Source organism: Fringilla coelebs (assembly GCF_963513975.1).
Source record: "Fringilla coelebs genome assembly, chromosome: 9".
NCBI lineage: Eukaryota > Metazoa > Chordata > Aves > Passeriformes > Fringillidae > Fringilla > Fringilla coelebs.
In genome coordinates this window covers 23,701,298-23,720,998 of record NC_140067.1, presented here as the reverse complement: position 1 = coordinate 23,720,998, position 19,701 = coordinate 23,701,298, and the positions used below count along the sequence as shown (strand labels likewise).

General features: G+C 47.3%; 1 protein-coding gene and 1 long non-coding RNA gene across 4 annotated transcripts; one reads left to right on the top strand and one right to left on the bottom strand.

The window, feature by feature from the left end:
• Positions 1-56: 56 nt before the first annotated feature.
• On the bottom strand, positions 57-6,010 carry LOC311156973. 3 transcript variants are annotated; one of them, XR_014616374.1, is made up of 12 exons: positions 5,992-6,010; positions 4,814-4,860; positions 4,280-4,319; positions 3,970-4,015; positions 3,553-3,585; positions 3,072-3,164; positions 2,469-2,493; positions 1,973-2,019; positions 1,235-1,280; positions 582-614; positions 346-388; positions 57-179 (listed from the first exon to the last, which is right to left on the bottom strand). It is a non-coding gene; the product is annotated as an uncharacterized lncRNA (long non-coding RNA). The 3 variants fall into 3 exon arrangements; XR_014616375.1 differs by having other exon boundaries at positions 5,965-6,006; XR_014616376.1 differs by lacking the exon at positions 5,992-6,010 and adding an exon at positions 5,103-5,216.
• A 1,930-nt stretch (positions 6,011-7,940) lies between these two features.
• Positions 7,941-16,026, top strand: ZBTB37 (zinc finger and BTB domain containing 37). The gene is made up of 4 exons (XM_084211228.1): positions 7,941-8,042; positions 10,291-11,243; positions 12,599-12,698; positions 14,878-16,026. Exons 2-4 carry the CDS (start codon positions 10,321-10,323, stop codon positions 15,364-15,366), a joined length of 1,512 nt encoding a protein of 503 aa, XP_084067354.1. The 5' UTR covers positions 7,941-8,042; positions 10,291-10,320; the 3' UTR covers positions 15,367-16,026.
• The last annotated feature ends 3,675 nt before the right edge of the window (positions 16,027-19,701 follow it).

Genomic DNA, 19,701 nt, shown 5'->3' with positions numbered 1-19,701 from the left:
TCTGGGGTGTTTTGCATCAAGCTGTTCCAGCCAGAAAGGAGGCCACAACACCAGGTAGAGTTTACAGATTTTTATTCACTCCAATCAACATCAGGCAAACATTACCAGTGAGGTAAAAACACATTGGCTTTTTTAATGCTGTTCATGCAAGTGTAACCCATTCATCAGCAATCTTCCACCTATTAAGACAGACATAAGAATCATTATAAGCTACCAAATCAGCAAAACACACTTGGATGGGAACATCTCAGACCTTAGAATTTCATCTCTGTTCAGTGAGAGAGTTCAAGCTAAGGTTATCATCACTTGTTCCAACAAATACATTTGTACAGCAGTTACACTCACCTTCTCAATTGTTCATATGCTAGTTTCAGAGCTGCCTCTTCACCTAAATCAAGAAAACACAGTCAGTATATGTAGCAGAAGAACTGCTAAAAGCTCCACAACAGCTTTGTAACCTCAGATAGAAATGGAACGGAAAGGGTAATATCACAGTAATTCATTTGGCAGAATCAATTTCATCAGTGGCTACAAATATTTCCAGGAGTTTTTAACACAATTCATCTGTTGTGTGGACTTACCCAGTGAGGCTGCAGACACAGCACAGTCCCTTCCTGAAGAAAAAAGAAGTACTTTCAGAATAACAGACAGCAGCACCATGTGCAAAGTTAAATTATCTTTTCATTTCTATTCACTAAACTTTTACCTAAAAGGAAACTGACTTTCAGTTGGCATCTTACAAGTTCAACTTAAAACACACAAATAGGATACACAAAACTTACAAATCCTAACTTAACTGGAAATACCGAATTCATAACATTGGAAGAATCAGGGAAAGTAAAAAGCTACTACTTTGCTTTGTGATACTGCCTCTCCCAACAATGTTGTATTTCATTATTTTAACTAGCTAAAATACAAGTCCCATGACTTCAATTTTTTAAGTGTTTGGAGTGTTCCAGTTTGTTTGAAAACAAGTTTGTACAGCAATAATCTACCACCTGAGCTACATTTGTGTACAGCCAATATAAAGATTGGTAGTAACAACTCTGAGGCATGACAGCCAGAGCACGATGTTTTTATTTGAATTCCAGAGTGCAGCCTTATAGTTCCCACAGAACAGAAAGGGAAGACAAATCAGGTATCTTATAGAATCAATTTTAAGCACTATTATTTAAGCGTTCGGCACAAAGACAATATTCCAGGAATTATTAAACCCCATGTATTCTAAACTTACCTCAGGCACATCCATCTTGTTTCCTAAACTCCATGCAAGCTTCACCCTGTAAAGAAGGGAAATTGTACTAACACACTTTTGGCAGTGGCTTGAGAGTGTGAATGTAGGTACTGTTTCAGCACAAGAGTTCTCCACAGCCTCTTTCAGAGAGATTCCCATTGCTTAGAATTCATCACAAACAGTACATGCCAAGAGTAGCTTAATCGTGTTATCTCTTGTGACAAACCCTTTAAAGGGGATCTGACCTTACTCCCACAATCACATCTTCATTCACATCGCCATTAGAGCTCTGATCTAGCCACTGAGATAAACAATTTACCACATAAGCATTCAAGATCAGTGCCACTCCCTCAAAGAGCCCACTAAATTTAAAGAGCAAGAAGTTTAATAGCAGGTAACTGTACTGCATTTGCTCAGCCCAGAATGTGTGGCAACCTGGTAGCACAGAGCTTTTCTTATCAAGTAGGAAATTAAATAGTCCATAGCAGTTGAACATTTAAAATGGTTGCCACTATTTCTTTTTAGGCACAGAAAGCAGTTAATTTTTAGATATGCAGCATCTTGGAAGAATGAATCCTGCAGGCTGCTGGCAAATCCAGGCTTTTTACCTGGAAAAGGTAATAAAATCAAGAACCCTGCTTAATGCTGCAGCAAGCCCTGTAACACCCAGGATCTAGTGAATTCTTCATTCCCTGTATCACACAGTTCTGACCAGTCACACATGTGTTAGCAACTTACTTCTCCTGGCAGTACTACCAGGTCCATCACTTCCAGCTCCATCACACCTGGATCAAAGCAAACCATTAGGACAGTACAGAAACAAACAAAGAAAGAGAAAACCCAAGTCAGGTGCCTGCAGTCAGATAGAGCTAATTACAGACTTCCATGATTGAAGTCAAGGCAGTCACATTTCATCACACAGGCAGCTCACACTGTCAGCCCCTGTGCAGCCCTGCTACAGGGCTAGGCTGCTATGGGCAAGAGAGCAAATACTTAAATAGTGCCATCAGAGCAAATTTAAGAGGAGCTCACTGTGATGAGTTTAGTGCACAGCAGCCTGTCAAGATTGGGCTCCAGCCAGCAGCTCCCCTTTTAAACATCCTCCTGGTTTTGTCTGAGATGCAAGCCACAGCCAATGGGCCCCATGCCCCCTAGCTGACAAGCAGTTAAATACTTCACTTATGGGCTGATGTTGAAATCTTAATACTTTGGGAGAAAAAAAAAAAGTACTTACCTCACAATGAGAAATATTTAGAAGCCTGCAAAGAAAAAATTTCTATTAGGCAGGGTCCAGCAGAAGTTATACTATCAAGAACAGTTTGAGTGAACTACTGTATCAGGGTTTGGTAGATTCCTCCTCATGGGGATCAGAGACCTGATTCAACATCATTTACAGTAGGCTGCAACACTCCTATCCCCCTTCTGAAGGCAGGTTGTGAAGCCATTTCCCAGCATTCTTTAACACTGAGATGTTCATTCCTCACCTCACCAATGCTGAAACTGCAGGAAGGAGCAAACCTTGCAACTGCAGGTAGGTTTTAGTGATGTGAGGTTTGTTTAATCAAGTCATGCATATTAAGGATAACCATTTCAGACACTAAATTCAAAGTAACATAGCATTCACCAATGAATTTCAACAGGAAAACTCTAGAGATTAACACCATTATTTGACGGTCTTACTGTGAAATACAGGAAGCTAAAAGCACACTGACAGTATTATTTTTTGCCTCACACTTTTTAATACCAAAATGAATGTGCAAGCATCTCTAAAAGCAAACTCTCAAATGCAGCACAGACAAAAGAAGCATCCGTACAAGAAATGAAAGTTATTAATCACCTTTAATTAGGAAGGCCTTCTCTTCACCAACATCTTCAACAGGTGAAATGGTTTCTCACACAAGAGGCACAGGGCTTATCTATCAAGGGCAGCCTGCAATGGAACAAGAAACTTTTAGAACCTGAAGTACTAACACCTGATTAACCTTATTCTGCTATTTTTGTGCTTGACTTCCCAACCACATCCTACTCTCTCTTTCATCTTACTAAGTTTTTTTCATGTTAAACCCACTTACTGTCTCCTGAGATAAATTTTTAAAACACAATCATAGAGCAAAAATTAAAAAAAGCATCCCTTTCAGCTTTCCACATGATTTGTTTGAACTAGCCTAAAGTACAGGAGGCTGCATCAGAAATTGGCGAAAGACAGTAACTGTGATCATCACAGGTCATCTGCTGAACTATGCACTCATCACACAGCAGCCTTTGCAGACAGCAGGAATTAACTGAGTTTTCACACATGTCAGCAATGCAGTATTTACCTTGTAACAGCTTATAGTTTAATCTCCCAGCGCCTGCAACAACAGAAAGCAAAATCAGATCCCTTCAGCCTTTGTGCTCAAGCCCACAGCCCCAGCTGGGAGATCACAAGAGCCAGATACATCAGATAGGGGCGAAGCACTGAGTGTTCATCACAGGATATTCTGCTGAACTATGCAGTCATCACTGTATCTGCTCTGCAATCACAGCACCAATCTATCACCTCTTGGGACTGCTTTGACAAGTACATTTCCCCAATTAAAAAAGAAGTATTAAGCAGTTTGAATACTATCAAGTATAAATTTCTCCTGGTCTTTCTTAGTGGAAATAAATCATAAAACAGATGCTATCCTTCTTACTGCAGTGTTTTAACAGCTCTGTGGAAGAAATCTCATAAGAAGCACATATTTCTTTCTTACCAGGTGATGTTCCTTCTACATCCCTCTGAAGTGCAGGATTCAAATCCTAGAAATAAAAAACTTGTCAACAGTATATTCAGCAGTAAAAGTGTTGAGGGGAATTTGAAGTGGCTGTGCCTCAGAAAATTGTTATGGTGGTAAAAGTGCTCATCACTCTCTTGGTCAAGAGTAGCAAATAAGTGTCATCACTGTGGCACCAGAGGGATAGCTTTACTCGAGGATTTAAGCTGAGAGCATCAGAGTAGAAGATGCTGTCTAGACAAACATTAAGCACAATTTTAAATTTGATTTTTAAGAATAATTTTTTTACCTTGGGAAGCAGCATTAGGTCTCGACATTTGGGGGCAGATCTGAAAGAGATAAAAGAGTCAGAGATGTTTGCAGAAGTAAGGAGCTTCTCTGGCAATCACATTAGAAAGCCTCAGCATGGAGTTTTCAGAAATCATTTCTGTCCACTACTCTTACACTGAAACCATCATAGGCTTTGAGATTTACTCAGTATCAATCCTCATAGTTACCCATTTCCTACAACATACTCCCAAAACATGATTCACTGCTGTGAACAAAGAAACAGCAGTAAGGAAAAAGGGACCTGGGGGTACTTTTGCAGTCTGGTTACAGTATGAGCAGTAGTTCATAAACAGGAGCCTCATAAACAAACTCTCTCCAGGACAAACAGGTGACTTTTCCCAGCAGAAAGGTGAGGCTTGCCCAAGACACTACAGGCAACGCCTGAATTACAACTGATACTGTAACTCCCTGATATAACAGTATCCCAGTCTAGTTGGTGCACACAAACCCAACATTTGTTAATTTCAACTCTTGTTTCAGAAGCAATATTTACCTGCACCAAAGCCACAGGAAGGAAGAGTCTAGCTGATACATGTTGAACTGAAAACAAGAAAGCACATTAGTTTTTATTAATCCAAAAAGGATGCAATAGTCATAAACATTACTTTGAAAAACCCAAGCAACACGCAAAATACTTTGAGTTTTAAGATTTCCCTGATGCAATCTAAATTTTGGCTCTTCAAAGGCTCGAGACCATAAAAAAAATTTGCTATTATATATTTTTAAGCAGGATGTAATCGCTAAACTACTTTGTTTTCTACAACATAATTCTGTTGTATTACCTCCAGGGCAACCAGGCAGGCATGAACTCTGGCTGCTTCAAAGGCCTAGTGGTGTCTCAGCCTCCTGAGACACCACTGGATAAGGTCATCAGAAGCATTCCACGCCCAGCTCAGATATGTTGGCATTCATCACCCTCTCAGATGTCCCTACCAACATAGTTCTCATCACGTGCTGAGCATACAGAAGTGAAGCACTTCTCTCTAAATGTGCTGAGTCAGGCAGGACTCACAAGGACCACGGAGTCCAACTCTCAGGGTGGCACAGGCCCATGGCCAAGAGTCATCAATGTGCCTAAAAGCATTGTGCGAATGTTTCCCGAAGCCCAGCAGCGCCGGGGCTGGGAAGCCAGCCTTCCACCACCCTACACTGCACATCCCACCTGTGTGGGGACCCTTAATCCCTCCATAACGCCACCGCTGCTCTTTGTACAACGTCTCCTATTTCTCTGCAAAAACAGGGCCCTTAGAGCCCAGCTCAATTAAAAAAAATCCAAGCCCACAACAAGCGGAGACCTATAGCTTGTATTTACAGCCGGCACGTGAACCCTAAATATTGCACGACCCCATCTCATGCGCAGTAGCCTGGTAGGCCAGAGCCCGTAACTCAATGCCTGAGACATTACGCTGACCCGGTACTCTCCAAAACCCGTGTGGGCTCCACAGGACCTCCCTTGTGCATCCCCAGGGCCGCCATGAGGCAGAGCCCACGGCGGTCTAGGCCGCGGACCAGGCCTGGCGGCGCAATCCACCTCAATCCTCCCTCGCCACCTCCCATCCGTGCCCGACCCGCACCCGCGGGGCCCCTAGGCCGCCCCCCGGAGCGGCACCACCGCATCCCGAGCGCAGAGTCCCCCCCACTCACCGGCGGGACCGCCTGAGAGAGACCTACCCCTCATGGCCGCGGGAGCGGAAAAGGCAGGCGAGCTCGAGCCCGTGCTTTATATAGCACAGGTCACGTGGTGCAGCCGCGGCCACACCCACCGGGGCGCGGCCCACGGGCAGGGGCGGGGCGGGGCCGTACGGTCCGCACGGCGTTTCCTTCCGGGGCGCGGCCCGCGCTGGCGCGTTTCGGTTCCGGGCCGGCGCTGCGGGCCCTTCCCACCCCCGGCAGGTGAGGCTGGGCCGGGAGGGGCGGGCGGAGCCGCCCGGGGCCCCGGAGCGGCGGGGGCGCGGCCGCCACCCCGCGGGACCGAGGCCGGGAGGGGCGGGGGCTGGGGGAGGCTGGTCCCGCCCGCCCGCGCAGCCCCGGTGCGCGGCCGCGGCGCGGCTGTCACGGGTGAGAAGGAGCCTCGGGCCCCGCCTGGGGAGGGTCCGGGAGCGCCGCGGCCGGAGACAGCGGGCTCTGAGAGCCGGGTCCTGCGGGAGGGGTGCGGACGGGCCAGGAGCCACCGCCGCTTGTCCCAGTTTAGAGTTATGCTTGGGCTTAGAGTTGTTGGAGTCCCGTTGGAATGTGCACGCAGCCAAAGGGGTTTGTTGGGAAGGAATTGGTACCGGCGAGGGTGGGCAGGCAAGCTGTGGCTGTCCCTGGAGCCCTGACAGTGTCCAAGGCCGGGTTGGACGGGGCTTGGAGCAAGCTGGGATAGTGGAAGGTGTCCCTGCCGATGGCAGAGGGTGAAAGTGGATGAGCTTTAATGTCTCTTCCAACCCAAACCATTCTGGGGTTCTAAGTATGTCTCTCTGGGATCAGGGGCAGGACCCATGGAACGGCTGGAGTTTTGTCAGGGGAGGTTTAGTCTGGATCTCAGGGAAAGGTTCTTCCCCAGAGGGTGCTGGGCACTGCCCAGGCTCCCCGGGGAATGGGCACAGCCCCAAGGCTGCCAGAGCTCCGGGAGGGTTTGGGCAACGCTCCCAGGCACAGGGTGGGATTTCTGGGGTGTCTGTCGAGAGCCAGGAGTTAGCTCAGTGGTCGTTGTAGGTCCCTTCCAGCTCAGGATATTCAGTGATTCTGTGAAGCTGCCCAGTCACAGTAAATCTGAACCCAAAAGCTGAGAGTTTTCAGTGCAGCTTCCAGGGTGACATCATCTGCTGGGTGGTCTGTCTCTGCTTCTTACCTGATGGATCAGGAATTCCACCCACTCTTGGGAGCTGCCTCAGAGGCTGGAGGGCATTTGCTGAGCTAAGTCTGAGTCTCAGCTGGCACTTCAAATGGCATTACAAACAGCAGTGTCTCAGTGTGTGCCCTGTGCTGACTCAGCTCAGCCTGCACCTAAAGGTGGCTGGAGGTGATGGACTTCCCAGAGCAGACAGAAATCAGGATGTCATTGCCCTGGGGCTGAGGTGCAGGAGCTCTGAGAGATTCCCTTACTCAGAGGGGCAGAAATCAGCCTCTGACAGAGTAGTTTGAACCAAAAGACAGATTCCCTCTCCCCAGCCTCTGAGTGGATCATAACATGCAGGTTCCTTGGCACTGGGCTGAGCAGGTTCTATAAAGGGTAGATGGATTTTCCCTGCCTCTGGAGCAGGAGCTCACAGATAATTTGTTGGGCTCTCTGGGGAGCAGCTGCCTTCTGACCACAGCCATACCCAGCCATGCTCAGCAGTTAAGGTCTGATGATTTTTTTTTCCCTTCTCTTTCTGTATATCCCAAGCTCAGCCTCTGCCTCCCTCTTGCCTCCCTGGGTGCTCGTGGCCTTGGCAGGGGTGTTTCACCCTTGCCTTCCTTGAGAGAGTACTCTGAGGCTTATTGCTTTAGGAACAGCTGTTTGGGGAAGATGGTGAACTAATCCTGCTGCTAGTTCCTCCAGCAGAACCAAGAATGACAAATTTGATGTTCACAACTGCTCTTGGGAGAACCCAATTCCTCTGCGCTTCATTTTTTTCTTTCTTTTTACCTCCTAAAGGGGAAGGGGGCAACGAGTTTTCTTCTTACTACATCAGAAGAAACAAAAGAAGGCAGCACCCCCATTTCCTTCCCACTGCATGTAACTCACAGCACTGCAGGTAAGATGTTGGGTTTTCTATTTCCCCTTGTTCTGTGCAGTTGATGTTCTGCTCCCAATGCTGTGTGACAGTAATGCTGTGACACAGAGCTGTGCACTGTGGTTTCCTGATTTTTGTGGGATTTGTTGCTTTCTCCAAAAGATGGGGAAGGACATGGAGCTGTTGGAGTGAGTCCAGAGGAGACACCAAGATGATCAGAGAGATGCAGAAGCTCTGCTGTGAGGGAAGGCTGAGAGAGTTGGGGTGGTTCATCCTGGAGATGAGAAGCTCCAGGGTGACCTAATTGTGGCCTCCAGTGCCTGAAGGAGCTGACAGGAAAGACAGAGACTCGGGACAAGGGATGGAGTAACAGGATGAGGAGGAATGGCTTCCCACTGACAGAGAGTAGGTTTAGATTGGATATTGGGAAGGAATTGTTCCCTGTGAGGGTGGGCAGGCCCTGGCACAGGGTGCCCAGAGAAGCTGTGGCTGCCCCTGGATCCCTGGCAGTGTCCAAGGCCAGGCTGGACAGGGCTTGGAACAAGCTGGGCTAGTGGAAGGTGTCCCTGCCCATGGCAGGGCGTGAAATGGGATGAGCTTTAAGGTCCCTTCCAACCCAAACCATTCTGTGATTCTGTGATAGGGGAAGGAGAGAAGAAGCCCTAAGACCTGGCAGTGTTCAGCTGCACCTTGTGAAGCTTTGTGCACTCTGGTCTGACTTCCCCAGGGTCATGCAGCCATCCTGGCACTCAGAAATCCCTTGGCACAGCTCCACAAGATTGACAGGCTGTCCTGCTCCTGCAGCTTCATGTTTAGTACTGGGTTTGCCAAGTTTGCACAGAGCCTGCTTGGGCATATGGACATGTGCTATGCTGCAATGTTCATCGATTCCAAATAAAAAGTCCTCCAAAGGCAGACATGCTCTTAACGTGCCAATCCCTTCGATTCAGAGATTCCTCAGAGTGGGCACTGTGAGCCTTGGGTATTCCCAGCCTGCTTGAAATGGTTTTGACATCTGCAGGACTCTGCTCAATCCACACTTCAGATGCTATCTGGCTTGGAAGCTGTTTATGCCATGAGTGGACTTTAATAAGCTTATTTACTTCCTTTTTTTGGGGTGGGTTTTTTTTTTGGATGAGTTTACGTCTCACTTTCATTCATTCCAACTTTTTACCATATATGGTCTGGGCTCCTTTTCCAACTTTGCCAGAATGAAATGTGATGATGTGGTGGTGCATCCCCCAGTCCCCCTCCCTGGCCCTGCTCTGAGATCTCCTGATAAGACTTGGTGGACTCAGCTGAGTGGTGACGGGTCCCCTGCCTGCACCAGCTGGGCAGTGAGCTGCTCCCTGAGCCTACCAGCTCTTGTAGAGATGGGAACAACAAGGAACATCCCAGCCCAGGTGGGAAACAAGGGATGAGCCATGTGCAGCCTGGGTGAACCGTTTACCTGGACTGCAGCCCAAGCAGAGCAGCACCATTGTGAATTGTAGCCCAAGTGGAGCAATCCCATTATTGCTCTACTTGGGAAAGAGTCTGGGAGTTACTGACCTAGGATGTGGCCAGGATGGGGACTTAGTGATCACCATCGTGAAGTCTCTTGGGACCCTGCAAAAGTGATCCTGAGTGAGGTCTTCTGAGCTCTCCTGGGCCACAGCTTTGTTTTTCACTCTCCTGTTATATATTTTCTGGCATGTGTCAGAATTGCCACATATGATGGATATCTCAGGTTAACAAGGCACTTAGGATGACTTTTCAAAAGTCTCAGGAGGATTTAGGTCCCGGTGTCTCCTTCCCAGTTCCTGTTTTACAAAGGAGCTTTCCCTATTACTTTCTCTTTTCAAGATGCTTAGAAGGTACAAGTGGTGAGAATTTTAATCCATTATGCAATCAGGTGCCTATTTTTAATACCTGTGCCATTTTTAATGTTCTTTTCACATGCAGATGTGCTTTTATTGAGGCTGGCAGAACAAAGTGTTTTGCAGGCTAAAGCCACAGGGAATGGGGGCCGGTTGGGGACTGGTTTAGCAGAACTCTTGTGCAGGGGAATGCATAGCATGGAGAGATCAGAGAGCTTTTGGGATGCTTTTTTAAGCAATCTCAAACACACTCGTTCATAACAGAGCTGCTGCCAGTTGTGTGGCAGTTCAGTGGGTGAGGAAGGTCTCTAAAAACTCCAGTGTTTCAAACTGTGTGGAAGCAGGTGAAAAAAGTTCTAATTTCAAATGATTGTCTCTGCTAATGATGGGATCTTTTCCCCCTTTTTCAGTAGAGTCGTGCACCTGCAGCTGGGACAGCCATGGAGAAGAGTGGGAACATTCAGCTGGAGATTCCTAACTTCAGTAACTCTGTCCTGAGCCACCTGAACCAGCTGCGCATGCAGGGCCGGCTGTGTGACATCGTGGTCAACGTGCAGGGCCAGGCTTTCCGTGCGCACAAGGTGGTGCTGGCTGCCAGCTCCCCCTACTTCCGTGACCACATGTCCCTGAACGAGATGAGCACCGTGTCCATCTCCGTCATCAAGAACCCTTCTGTGTTCGAGCAGCTCCTGTCCTTCTGCTACACCGGCAGGATATGTCTGCAGCTGGCTGACATCATCAGCTACCTGACAGCTGCCAGCTTCTTGCAGATGCAGCACATCATAGACAAATGCACGCAGATACTCGAGGGGATTCATTTCAAAATTAATGTGGCCGAGGTGGAAGCGGAATTGAGCCAGACCAGGACGAAGCATCAGGAGAGACCGCCCGAGTCTCACCGGGCGACGCCAACTCTAAACCGTCCCCTGAGTCCCCGTCACAACACCCCCAAGGGGAGCCGCCTGGGCCAGGTTAGCACAGTGCTGGACATTCGGGAGCTGAGCCCACCCGAGGAGTCCACCAGCCCCCAAATAATCGAGCAGAGTTCCGATGTGGAAGGCAGGGAGCCCATCCTGCGCATTAACAGGGCGGGACAGTGGTACGTGGAGACGGGAATGGGAGAGCGCGGGGCGCAGAACGACGAGGAAGTGCGGGTGCTGGGAGGAGTGCGCATTAAGACGGAAAACCTGGAGGAGTGGCTGGGGGCAGAGCACCAGCCCTCGGGAGAAGATGGCAGCAGCGCTGAGGAGGTCACGGCCATGGTGATCGACACCACGGGCCACGGATCGCTGGGCCAGGAGGCTTTTGCCTTAGGCTCCTCTGGAGCCAAAGTGGTCAGGCCGACCAGCAGTGAGATCGACAGGTGGGTGTTCTTAAACTTAATTATTCACCTTGGCTGTAACAGGAGGTTATGCAAGATTCTGACCTGGCTGGGTCGGTCACTTTGGAACATTTCCTCTTTCTATTTCCTTTGGCCATATTAAGCATAAGAGCGAACAGGTTTTTACCTGGTGTTAGGAAGTGTGTCCGGTTTGGGTAATAGTATTTTGGCTGGGTAGCGATCAGACCAGGATCTCCAGGTACAGGCTAGCTTGGGAAATTACTTATTAGCTCTTAGAGGTTGGGATCTCTACCTCTCAGTGTTTCAGCTGAAGTGATTCCTTTTTAAAGAAGATGTTCAGTTCAGCCTCAGTAGATACCAGACTCAGCACTCGGATTAATAAGGTCATATACAATATGTGTTACATGTCTCCATTGCACTGGTGCCTTCTGGCCCAGAGGTCTGTGGATGGTTCTGGCTGAGAAACAAGCCAGACACCAGCTGTGGGTCAAGGTCTTCCCAATGATCCATGACAGCAGTGGGTCCTGGGTTTACATCTTCTGAGGCAGTTGAAATGGGGAACCCAGTGGCCTCCACTGTTGTTTTGATTTATATGAGAGAGCCAAAAGCCTTTGTTGAAAATGAGTGGTGAAATCTGCTGTGTTTGGATTCTCCATCCATCTGCTTCCCCTCCACTCCAGCATTTGCTTTCCCCTAGGCTTAGGCCAGAGAATGGATTTGATAAAGGGCAGGTCTGTTTTATTTGGGGGGGGGTTGTAATTCTAGGGTTTCCCTTCACATCTGCCTCTCTTATAGCTCAGTCCTATGGGGAAACAGCTGCCTGGAAGCAGTGGATATTCTGTCACTTGTCACTTAGTAAATCAATCAGTGGGAACAATCTTGAGTTGGCCTTTGGAGAGCGATGCTTTCCTACTTCCATAGCCCTTTTCCTTGGATCAGCTAGTCTCTAGCATCTCTTTTTGCACTGCAGTCTGTATGCACTGTTTCCCACCTCTAGCCCATCACATCCCTTATGTTTCACACTGGGAATGGAGGAGGAGGGTGCTGGAGGAGAGGTGTCCTCTGAGAAATGATTTCTGTCCTGCTGTACAGTTCCTGGGTCATCAGGCCCATATTGGTTTATTTATGATAGCAACGGCTCTCTGTTGCTGAACTGGAAGCCAAATGGCTCAGTTTTATTTTTCAGATGTTTAGAAACCACAGACCAGTATGATTTGGTTTTTCCTTTATATTTGCATTGTTCCACTTCCAGTGTGTTAGCTGATGAGGATGAAGAGATGCTATACAGGTGCCTCTGTTGCTCACCTGTTGCTCTAAACACTGTAGTGACCTGATGCCCATTAAAAATCCCATTTCCACTCTCCCCCACCCCACAGATTTAGCCCTTCTGGCAGCATGGTTGCTGTGACTGAGCGGTACAGATCGAAAAGCGAGTCTCCTGGGCGGATGGATGAGCCTAAGCAGCCCAGTTCCCAGGTAGGCAGATCAAGATGTTTGCAAGTAAATGTTGGCTTGAAGGTGAAGGGGACTTAGTGGTGATGAAGTTATCATATTTTATATTTGCAAGGAATAATGTGTGTGATACAAGGACCTTTTACTTTGGCAAAGGATCTACCTGCTTACAGGAGAACATGTGCTGGACAAGTAGGATTTAAAATGGATTCTGGCTGTTGTTTGGGATTTTGGCCAGATACTTGGAAAACACAAGGAGTTTCTCTTGTTGTTTGAGGGCATAAATATCCACCCTTATTCTGGGCAGGCCACCAACTCCTGAGGAGAAACCCCATTTGCCTGCAGAGCTGGATCTGCCCTCAAACACTGGCAGCAAATGCCTGAGCAGAGGGAGGAGGTGTGGCTTGGCTTCTGTGGAAGACGGGTGACAACAGCTGAATCTTTCTATGCCGGTACCAAGACCATTCCCAAAAGCCCTCCAGGCACTACACCAATAAACATTTTGGGGTGGAGTGTCAAAGAGCTGTGGAGTTTTAGAGAGGTCTCTATCTCTTCTCCACATCAGACTTTGCAACATAAAGGAGCTCTGAATTCTCTGCTTTCTTGAGCACAGTTTTGGGGTAGGAGGGAGAGATCCACAGAAATGGGAGGGCAGCGGGCTGTAGAGTGCAGCAAAATGGGACATGGCAGTAATGCCTGTGCCTTATCATTTTGGTCTAATTTAGTTGCATCCTGTTAGTGTCACAGTTCCACTGTAGTGCAAGCATGTCAGCCAACACAGTGCAGAAAGACTCTTGTGAGCCTGAGAGGTAGGGAATGTGTCAGTGTGTAAGCTAAGGACTTGGCTGGAGGTGGGTAAGGAGATACTCGGCTCCTTTGCTCTTGAGTAAGACCAAGTGAAGCAAGGGGGGTAAAATTGTGATTGCTGTCTGCTGACTTTGTTAGACACTTCCATAAAATGACAGATACCTTTTTGTTCCTGTTTTGCAAAGCTTTGCTTTGTGTCCTCAGAAGACATTGCAAAAATTTCAGGTCAAACCAACCCTCTAGGGTAAATGTGACATATTAAGCAATTTTGGCTCTGCCTACAGAAAAAGTGCTCTTATTTCTCCATTGTGAGACAGCCTCAAACATGAAACCTTAGTCTTTACACACCATGGGGAAGTATCATCACCTTCCACTCTCCTGGCATTGTAATATCCATACTAAAATAGCCTGCCCCTGATGCCTGCCCAATGGCAATGGTAGAGTGGAAAGGAAGAACCAGAGCTTCGTCTATCTCCTTTAGTCCTCAACAGCTTCCCTTTGCCTGTACAGCTGGATTCAGCAGCACCTGGCACAGTACACTGCTGCTCATGCTGTAGAGCCCTGGCTTGCAGAGGAGATGCCCTCCTCCTGGTTGCTTCTCCACATGTGGCACCACTGGGAAGCAGCACGGGGGGAGTAAATAGTGCATCTCCAGCACAGAAGCATTCTGGAGTCCAGGTTTTTCTGCTCAATCTGAATATGATGGCCAGAAGTGTCTGTCCTGAGACCAGGCTTGTGGTTCAGGTTGCTCTTGGCTGTTTTTGTGACTTCAGAAAATACAGAGGAGTCTTTGCTGTGCAAGCTGGGTCAGGCACATTCTTGCCTGTGATGCCGCGGGGCTGGGATGGATTACACAGCCAGGCAGGCAAATCTGACTCTTTGTAAAATGAACTCTAAGTGACATCTGAATAAATACCTGTGTAAAATGACACCTGAAGACTTTCAGATGTGATTTGTGGTTTGCTCCTCCTTTGTTTTACTGCAAGCTCATCAATCTTCTTTTTTTTTTTTACTTTTAGTAAGGAAAACAGAAGGTGATACACTCAAGTGTTTAATTAAACTGGCACAAATTTTTTAAAAAGTAACACGTATTGACATGTGGTCCTCAACTGAATTGGTGGCCAAGTGCCCTTGTGTTGAGGGCTGTCTTTTCTTCACCAGATCCAGGAATGGCTTGGCAGAAGGGGCCTTTGGAGCAGTGGTTTCTAATTGATTGCTCATTTGTCTTCAGCCCGAGGCCCCAGTTAAGCACTTAAATGTGTGCTTGAGGTTGCAGACATTAGTGCTGCTGATTTTGAGGTTTGGCACATGCTTTACTGGCTGGACCTGGGCCTGATCTTCTCTGCAACTTGTTTTAAGCTGCTTGTTATTTAAATCTATGCCATTTCCTTGGCAGGGGGAGGAATCAGCCATGCTCGGAGTGAGCGGTTACGTGGAGTATCTGCGGGAGCAGGAGGTTTCGGAGCGCTGGTTCCGGTACAACCCACGGCTCACGTGCATTTACTGCGCCAAATCCTTCAACCAGAAGGGCAGCCTGGACCGGCACATGCGGCTCCACATGGGCATCACCCCGTTTGTGTGCCGCATGTGCGGGAAGAAGTACACCCGCAAGGATCAGCTGGAGTATCACATCCGCAAGCACACGGGCAACAAGCCCTTCCACTGCCACGTGTGCGGCAAAAGCTTCCCTTTCCAGGCCATCCTCAACCAGCACTTTCGCAAGAACCACCCCGGCTGTCTGCCCCTGGAGGGGCCCCACAGCATCTCCCCCGAGACCACCGTCACGTCCCGGGGGCAGGCAGAGGAGGAATCTCCTCCGCAGGAAGAGGCTGTGGCGGTGGGGGAGACGGCCCAGGGATCTGTGTCCACAACCGGGCCGGATTGAAGTGCGGCCGTGGAGTCCCAGGAGAAAGGACCGTCTTCCCATTCCTGGCTCTAAAGAGTCAGCACCGACCCGGCAGGCTGGTACTGTAATTAGTGCAATGCCACCACTGAACAGAAAGAAGCTCCCAAGATGTTGCCAAAATAGAAAAATCTCTCTCTTTCTCTCTTCCTCTCACACACCCACACACACACCCATAGAGTGTTAAATGTTTTTCTCCCTTATTCCTCCTCCTCTTGGAGAAAAACAGAACAACTGTGTCAATCAACTTCTTATTCAGGGATCGACAGGATTTTAAATTTTTTTACTGTTCTGTAGTGATCTGGGACAAGCAGTCATTTGTATTTCTGGACAGCGCTGTGGCCCAGCAGGGCGTCCTGCCGGCGGTGCCGGGTTCAGCCACAGAGCCATATCCATGCTCCCGCTCGAGGGGAGAGCAGGGGCAAGGGGCTGTTGCCTTTCTCCCTTCCCCAGGTAGTTGCCACAGCAAACAAAACAAAAATACTGTCCTGGTGGAACCTGCCTTGCCCGAGTGTATTTATCCCTGTCTTATTTTTGATGTGTCTCTTTACGTTTTTATTTAAACTGTTATTTAGGCTTTGGGCTTGCCCGTTCCAGGCATGCAGCCCTGGTGCCCCTTGTTAAAGTGGGCACAGCTACAAAGTGGTATTCCAGAGGTCAGCAAAATGTGAAGGAAGTACTTCAGCTACTGAGAGTGGAATTTAGCAGCTGTGAGGTTTGCATGAGACTCTGATGCATTGGGAGAAGGGCTGGAGGAGTCTTCCAGAGGAGGTTGTCCTCTGCTGGTGCTGATCTGGAGAGCTCAGAGCACTCTGAGATCCTGGCTGGAGTGCTGCCATGCTTCAGGTGGTCCCAAGGATTAGGAAGAGATTTTGTGGAGCTGCTGAATTGCAGAGTTAGAGGCTGACTACCAAAGTCCTCTTTCACCCCTGCTCCCCCCTCGACACACACTTGATCTTTTAGAACAGCAATACGGGATATGGGAATACTGCAATGCTGTTGTCACAGCCGAGCAATCGCAGGTGGTTGCTTTTAAACCTGTTTCTACAAAACTAGTTTGATAACTTTTTTATCAATGAAACACAAAAAGAAAAGAGAACCCTACTCTATTTCCTTATAACAGTTCAGGAGACTTAAAAGTGAACGGTTCCTAGAGCAATCACAACTCTGTCCCCTTGCATGGACTTAACATTTTTGTATTCTGAGTAGCTCTGATGTTTAGAGCAAGTTTAGCAAACCTGGAGAGACATGCCTGTGTGTGTATTGTAGGTGTTTGCACGAGCTTACATGGTTCATAACCAGAAAAGCATGGGACAGGCAGATAAGTGCAAATCCTGACATCTTTTTTAAAAAAAATATGCAATATTTTAAGAGTTTTCTCTAGTTCTGATGCCAAGTTGTTCATGATGAAGGGGGGAATGGATGACAGGTTGCGCATATCAGGTTTGGTGAAGGATTTCTCTTGAGGATGTATAATGTGTACATGATGAGGAAGGGTGAAGTTCTGAACCTTAAGGTGATGGGAGGAACAAGGAGACATTGGAAAGGAAATACACTTCATCTTGCTTCAGCGAGAAAGCTGGATGAGAGGTTAGAGCTGGGGCTTAGCAGGCAGGAGACTGACCAAGTGACAATACAGCTTGGCCTGCTGGCTGACTGCAGTTTTGGGCACATGGAAACATCTCCAGCCCTTGCTTTCCCCATCTGCAAATTGGTACTTGGGATCATTTTCCTGCCCCTTTGGAGGGAATAATTTGGAGAAGGGTGATGTATTCTTGCCTTGATTTATTGATTTTTTTTATGTGTAAGGGGTCTCACTGTTCCTCCCATCTCTCTCTCAAAAAGAGATGTGGCTCTAATGTGTTTTTGTGTGTGGGAAAGGGCTCGGTGCCAGTATCACGTGTAACAGGGATGTGATCCTACAAGAGGAACCTTTGCAGGTGTTCTGAGCTGGGTACCTGCAAAGTACCATTTCATTGACCATTTCAAACAGGAAAACTGATATTTCACCTCCGTTTTCCTTCTGTGCCTTCTTCCTCCTCTCCTGTCAAGGGCATCCATCACACAGGGAGTGATTTGGCCACCCAAACAACCAGCTCCGTCAGGTTTCCTGGCAAAGGTCAAACATCACAGTACCAAAACAGTGAGGCTGCCAGAGAGCAGTGGCAGAGGATGAGGTGAGAGGGTGGCCAAGGTAGGTTTTGTTGCAATCAAGGTGCAGGGAGGAGTGGAGATGTGCTGCTTTAGTCATAGCTTTTGAAGTTACCAAAAATAAAAAAGAAAGTTAAAAACTTTGAAATCCTATCCTGTTCACACTAGAGAGCATAAAAAGTTACTTTTAGTTGCTTAAAAGATTTTTAAGTGTTTTAAAATAGAAATTTTAAAGAATACTACCAAACTATAAAAACATAAAATTATTTATATACATATATTATATAAAAATATAGTGGGAAAGTTTCCCTGCTAAGCTTGCTGTGAAGAGAAGGGTGAAGGTGCAGTAACTGCTACACAAGCAACATTTCTCTGAGACAGATGGCAACCGTAGTGAAGAAAGGCTGACATAAAATGATGAATGCCTTTGTTCCCATGGCATAGCTGTGAGTTTCTTGAGCAGGTTTTTATTTTACTGTATCAATACTGTGAAAGGAAAAGCATCCAAACACTACAGGATGTCAACAGCGCATCCTGTTTGCTGATTCACTACTTCAAGTGGCCTGGTGAAAACCATGAAATTAGTCCTTCATACCTTACTAGGCTGAAAACAAAGCTTGTGAAAGGTTTTTATTTTTCCTCCTTTATGTTTGCTTTTCTTTTTGTTTTTTTTTTTTTGTTTTGTTTTGTTTTGTTTTGTTTTGGTTTTTTTTGTGCAGAGGTTGCCACTGTATAAATGATCATTTCTGATTGCATGCAAAAGAGCCAATATTCTTGCCCAGGCCTCGCTGAGGTGAAGTTTATAGCTTGTAGCTAGAGTCAGTATAAGGTATGGTAGTGGGAATCATTTTGATATTATTTCTGTACATTTAATGAATGTGTATGTATGTGTGGGAATCATGATGTCTAATATTTCTTGAACAGTGCTGAAACCAGTTCAGGCCCATCCGCACTAGACAGTGGAACCAGTTCTGAAGGAATCGTTATTGAACATTTCTTTCAAGGGTCGACTTCCTGAGTGCAGATGAGACCAAGGTTCGAGAAAAAAGGGGTTGGAGGTGCTGTACGGTATGGAGAAACCTCATGTGAATTTTCTGGCAGTGGTGTAGCTACTTTAGAGGTGCTTTCCCTAACAGAATGATACTGTGTCCTGTTGCCTCTGCGTTGGTGTGGCTCTTTACGGTTGCACCAAAGCTGTGGAGAATCAGATGCCAACTTTCCAAGTGTGAATGCTTCTGTGATGGGTTGAGGCACAGCTTTGCATTCCCACATCTAGCTGCATCTTGTTCTGCCAAAACTGTGATTTCAACTGTGATTTAAGGAGGATGTGAAGAGAACTCTTGTGTTTTAATACCTCTGTACGTAACATTTTTGTCTGCTTTAGAGTTAGGGCTTACTAACCCATTTGTTTTCTTGCCTCAGGCAACAGGGAGAACACACTCTGTTTTTACAGTTTGCTTTCTTGGAGGTGCACATATTTCTTAGTTCTTTGCTGTCAAAGAACTCACCTCCCAAATGTGAAGAGTTGTGGTTATCTCCTTCAGCCTGCAGCAAGCCCTGGTGCCAAGTGTCAGCCAAGTGACATGATGGTTGCCACGGCTGTTCCCTGCTGCTGCCAGGTTACCTGTGAATAGCTGTGAAAATAGCAAGAATTGTGTTAATACTGTGTTGCTGCTTTGGAGAAAAGCTAAACCTCTTTGTCTCAGGAGGATGACTGATGCGATGCTGGGAAAAGGAGAAGGCCAAAATGCAGTGAGAGGATGTGAGAACAAATTGTGCTTTGTATTTCCAGCAGCTGGAGAGGGATGAATGAGAGGCTTTGTGGAATGTGAATTTGTTGCAGGAGACTGAGGACAGGCTTAGAGCTAGCTTAGTAAGATGCAGGGATAGCCTGGTGAGAGCTAGAGCAGCCAGTGCAAATGGGCAGTCCCTCCTCGTCCTCTCAGCATTATCCACCATCAGGTTCAGTCCTTGGACTTTCCTACATATTCTCTACAACATTCTTAAGCTGTGACCTGTATTATTTAACTTTAGTTTGGGTGCTGGGAAGAGCAGAAAGCATGTTGTGTCTCTGCTGCTGTTTTAAACACAGAGAGGTCAGCAGCGACTGACCCCGTTCCCATCTGACAGCTCTCCAGAGCTGGAATAGCACTGGGAACAAGCTGA

Coding starts and splice junctions, on each gene's coding strand:
- ZBTB37 (XM_084211228.1), top strand. CDS start 10,321: ATGGAGAAGAGTGGGAACATTCAGCTGGAGATTCCTAACTTCAGTAAC. Junction 11,244..12,598: donor ACCAGCAGTGAGATCGACAG/GTGGGTGTTCTT, acceptor CCCACCCCACAG/ATTTAGCCCTTCTGGCAGCA. Junction 12,699..14,877: donor CTAAGCAGCCCAGTTCCCAG/GTAGGCAGATCA, acceptor TTTCCTTGGCAG/GGGGAGGAATCAGCCATGCT.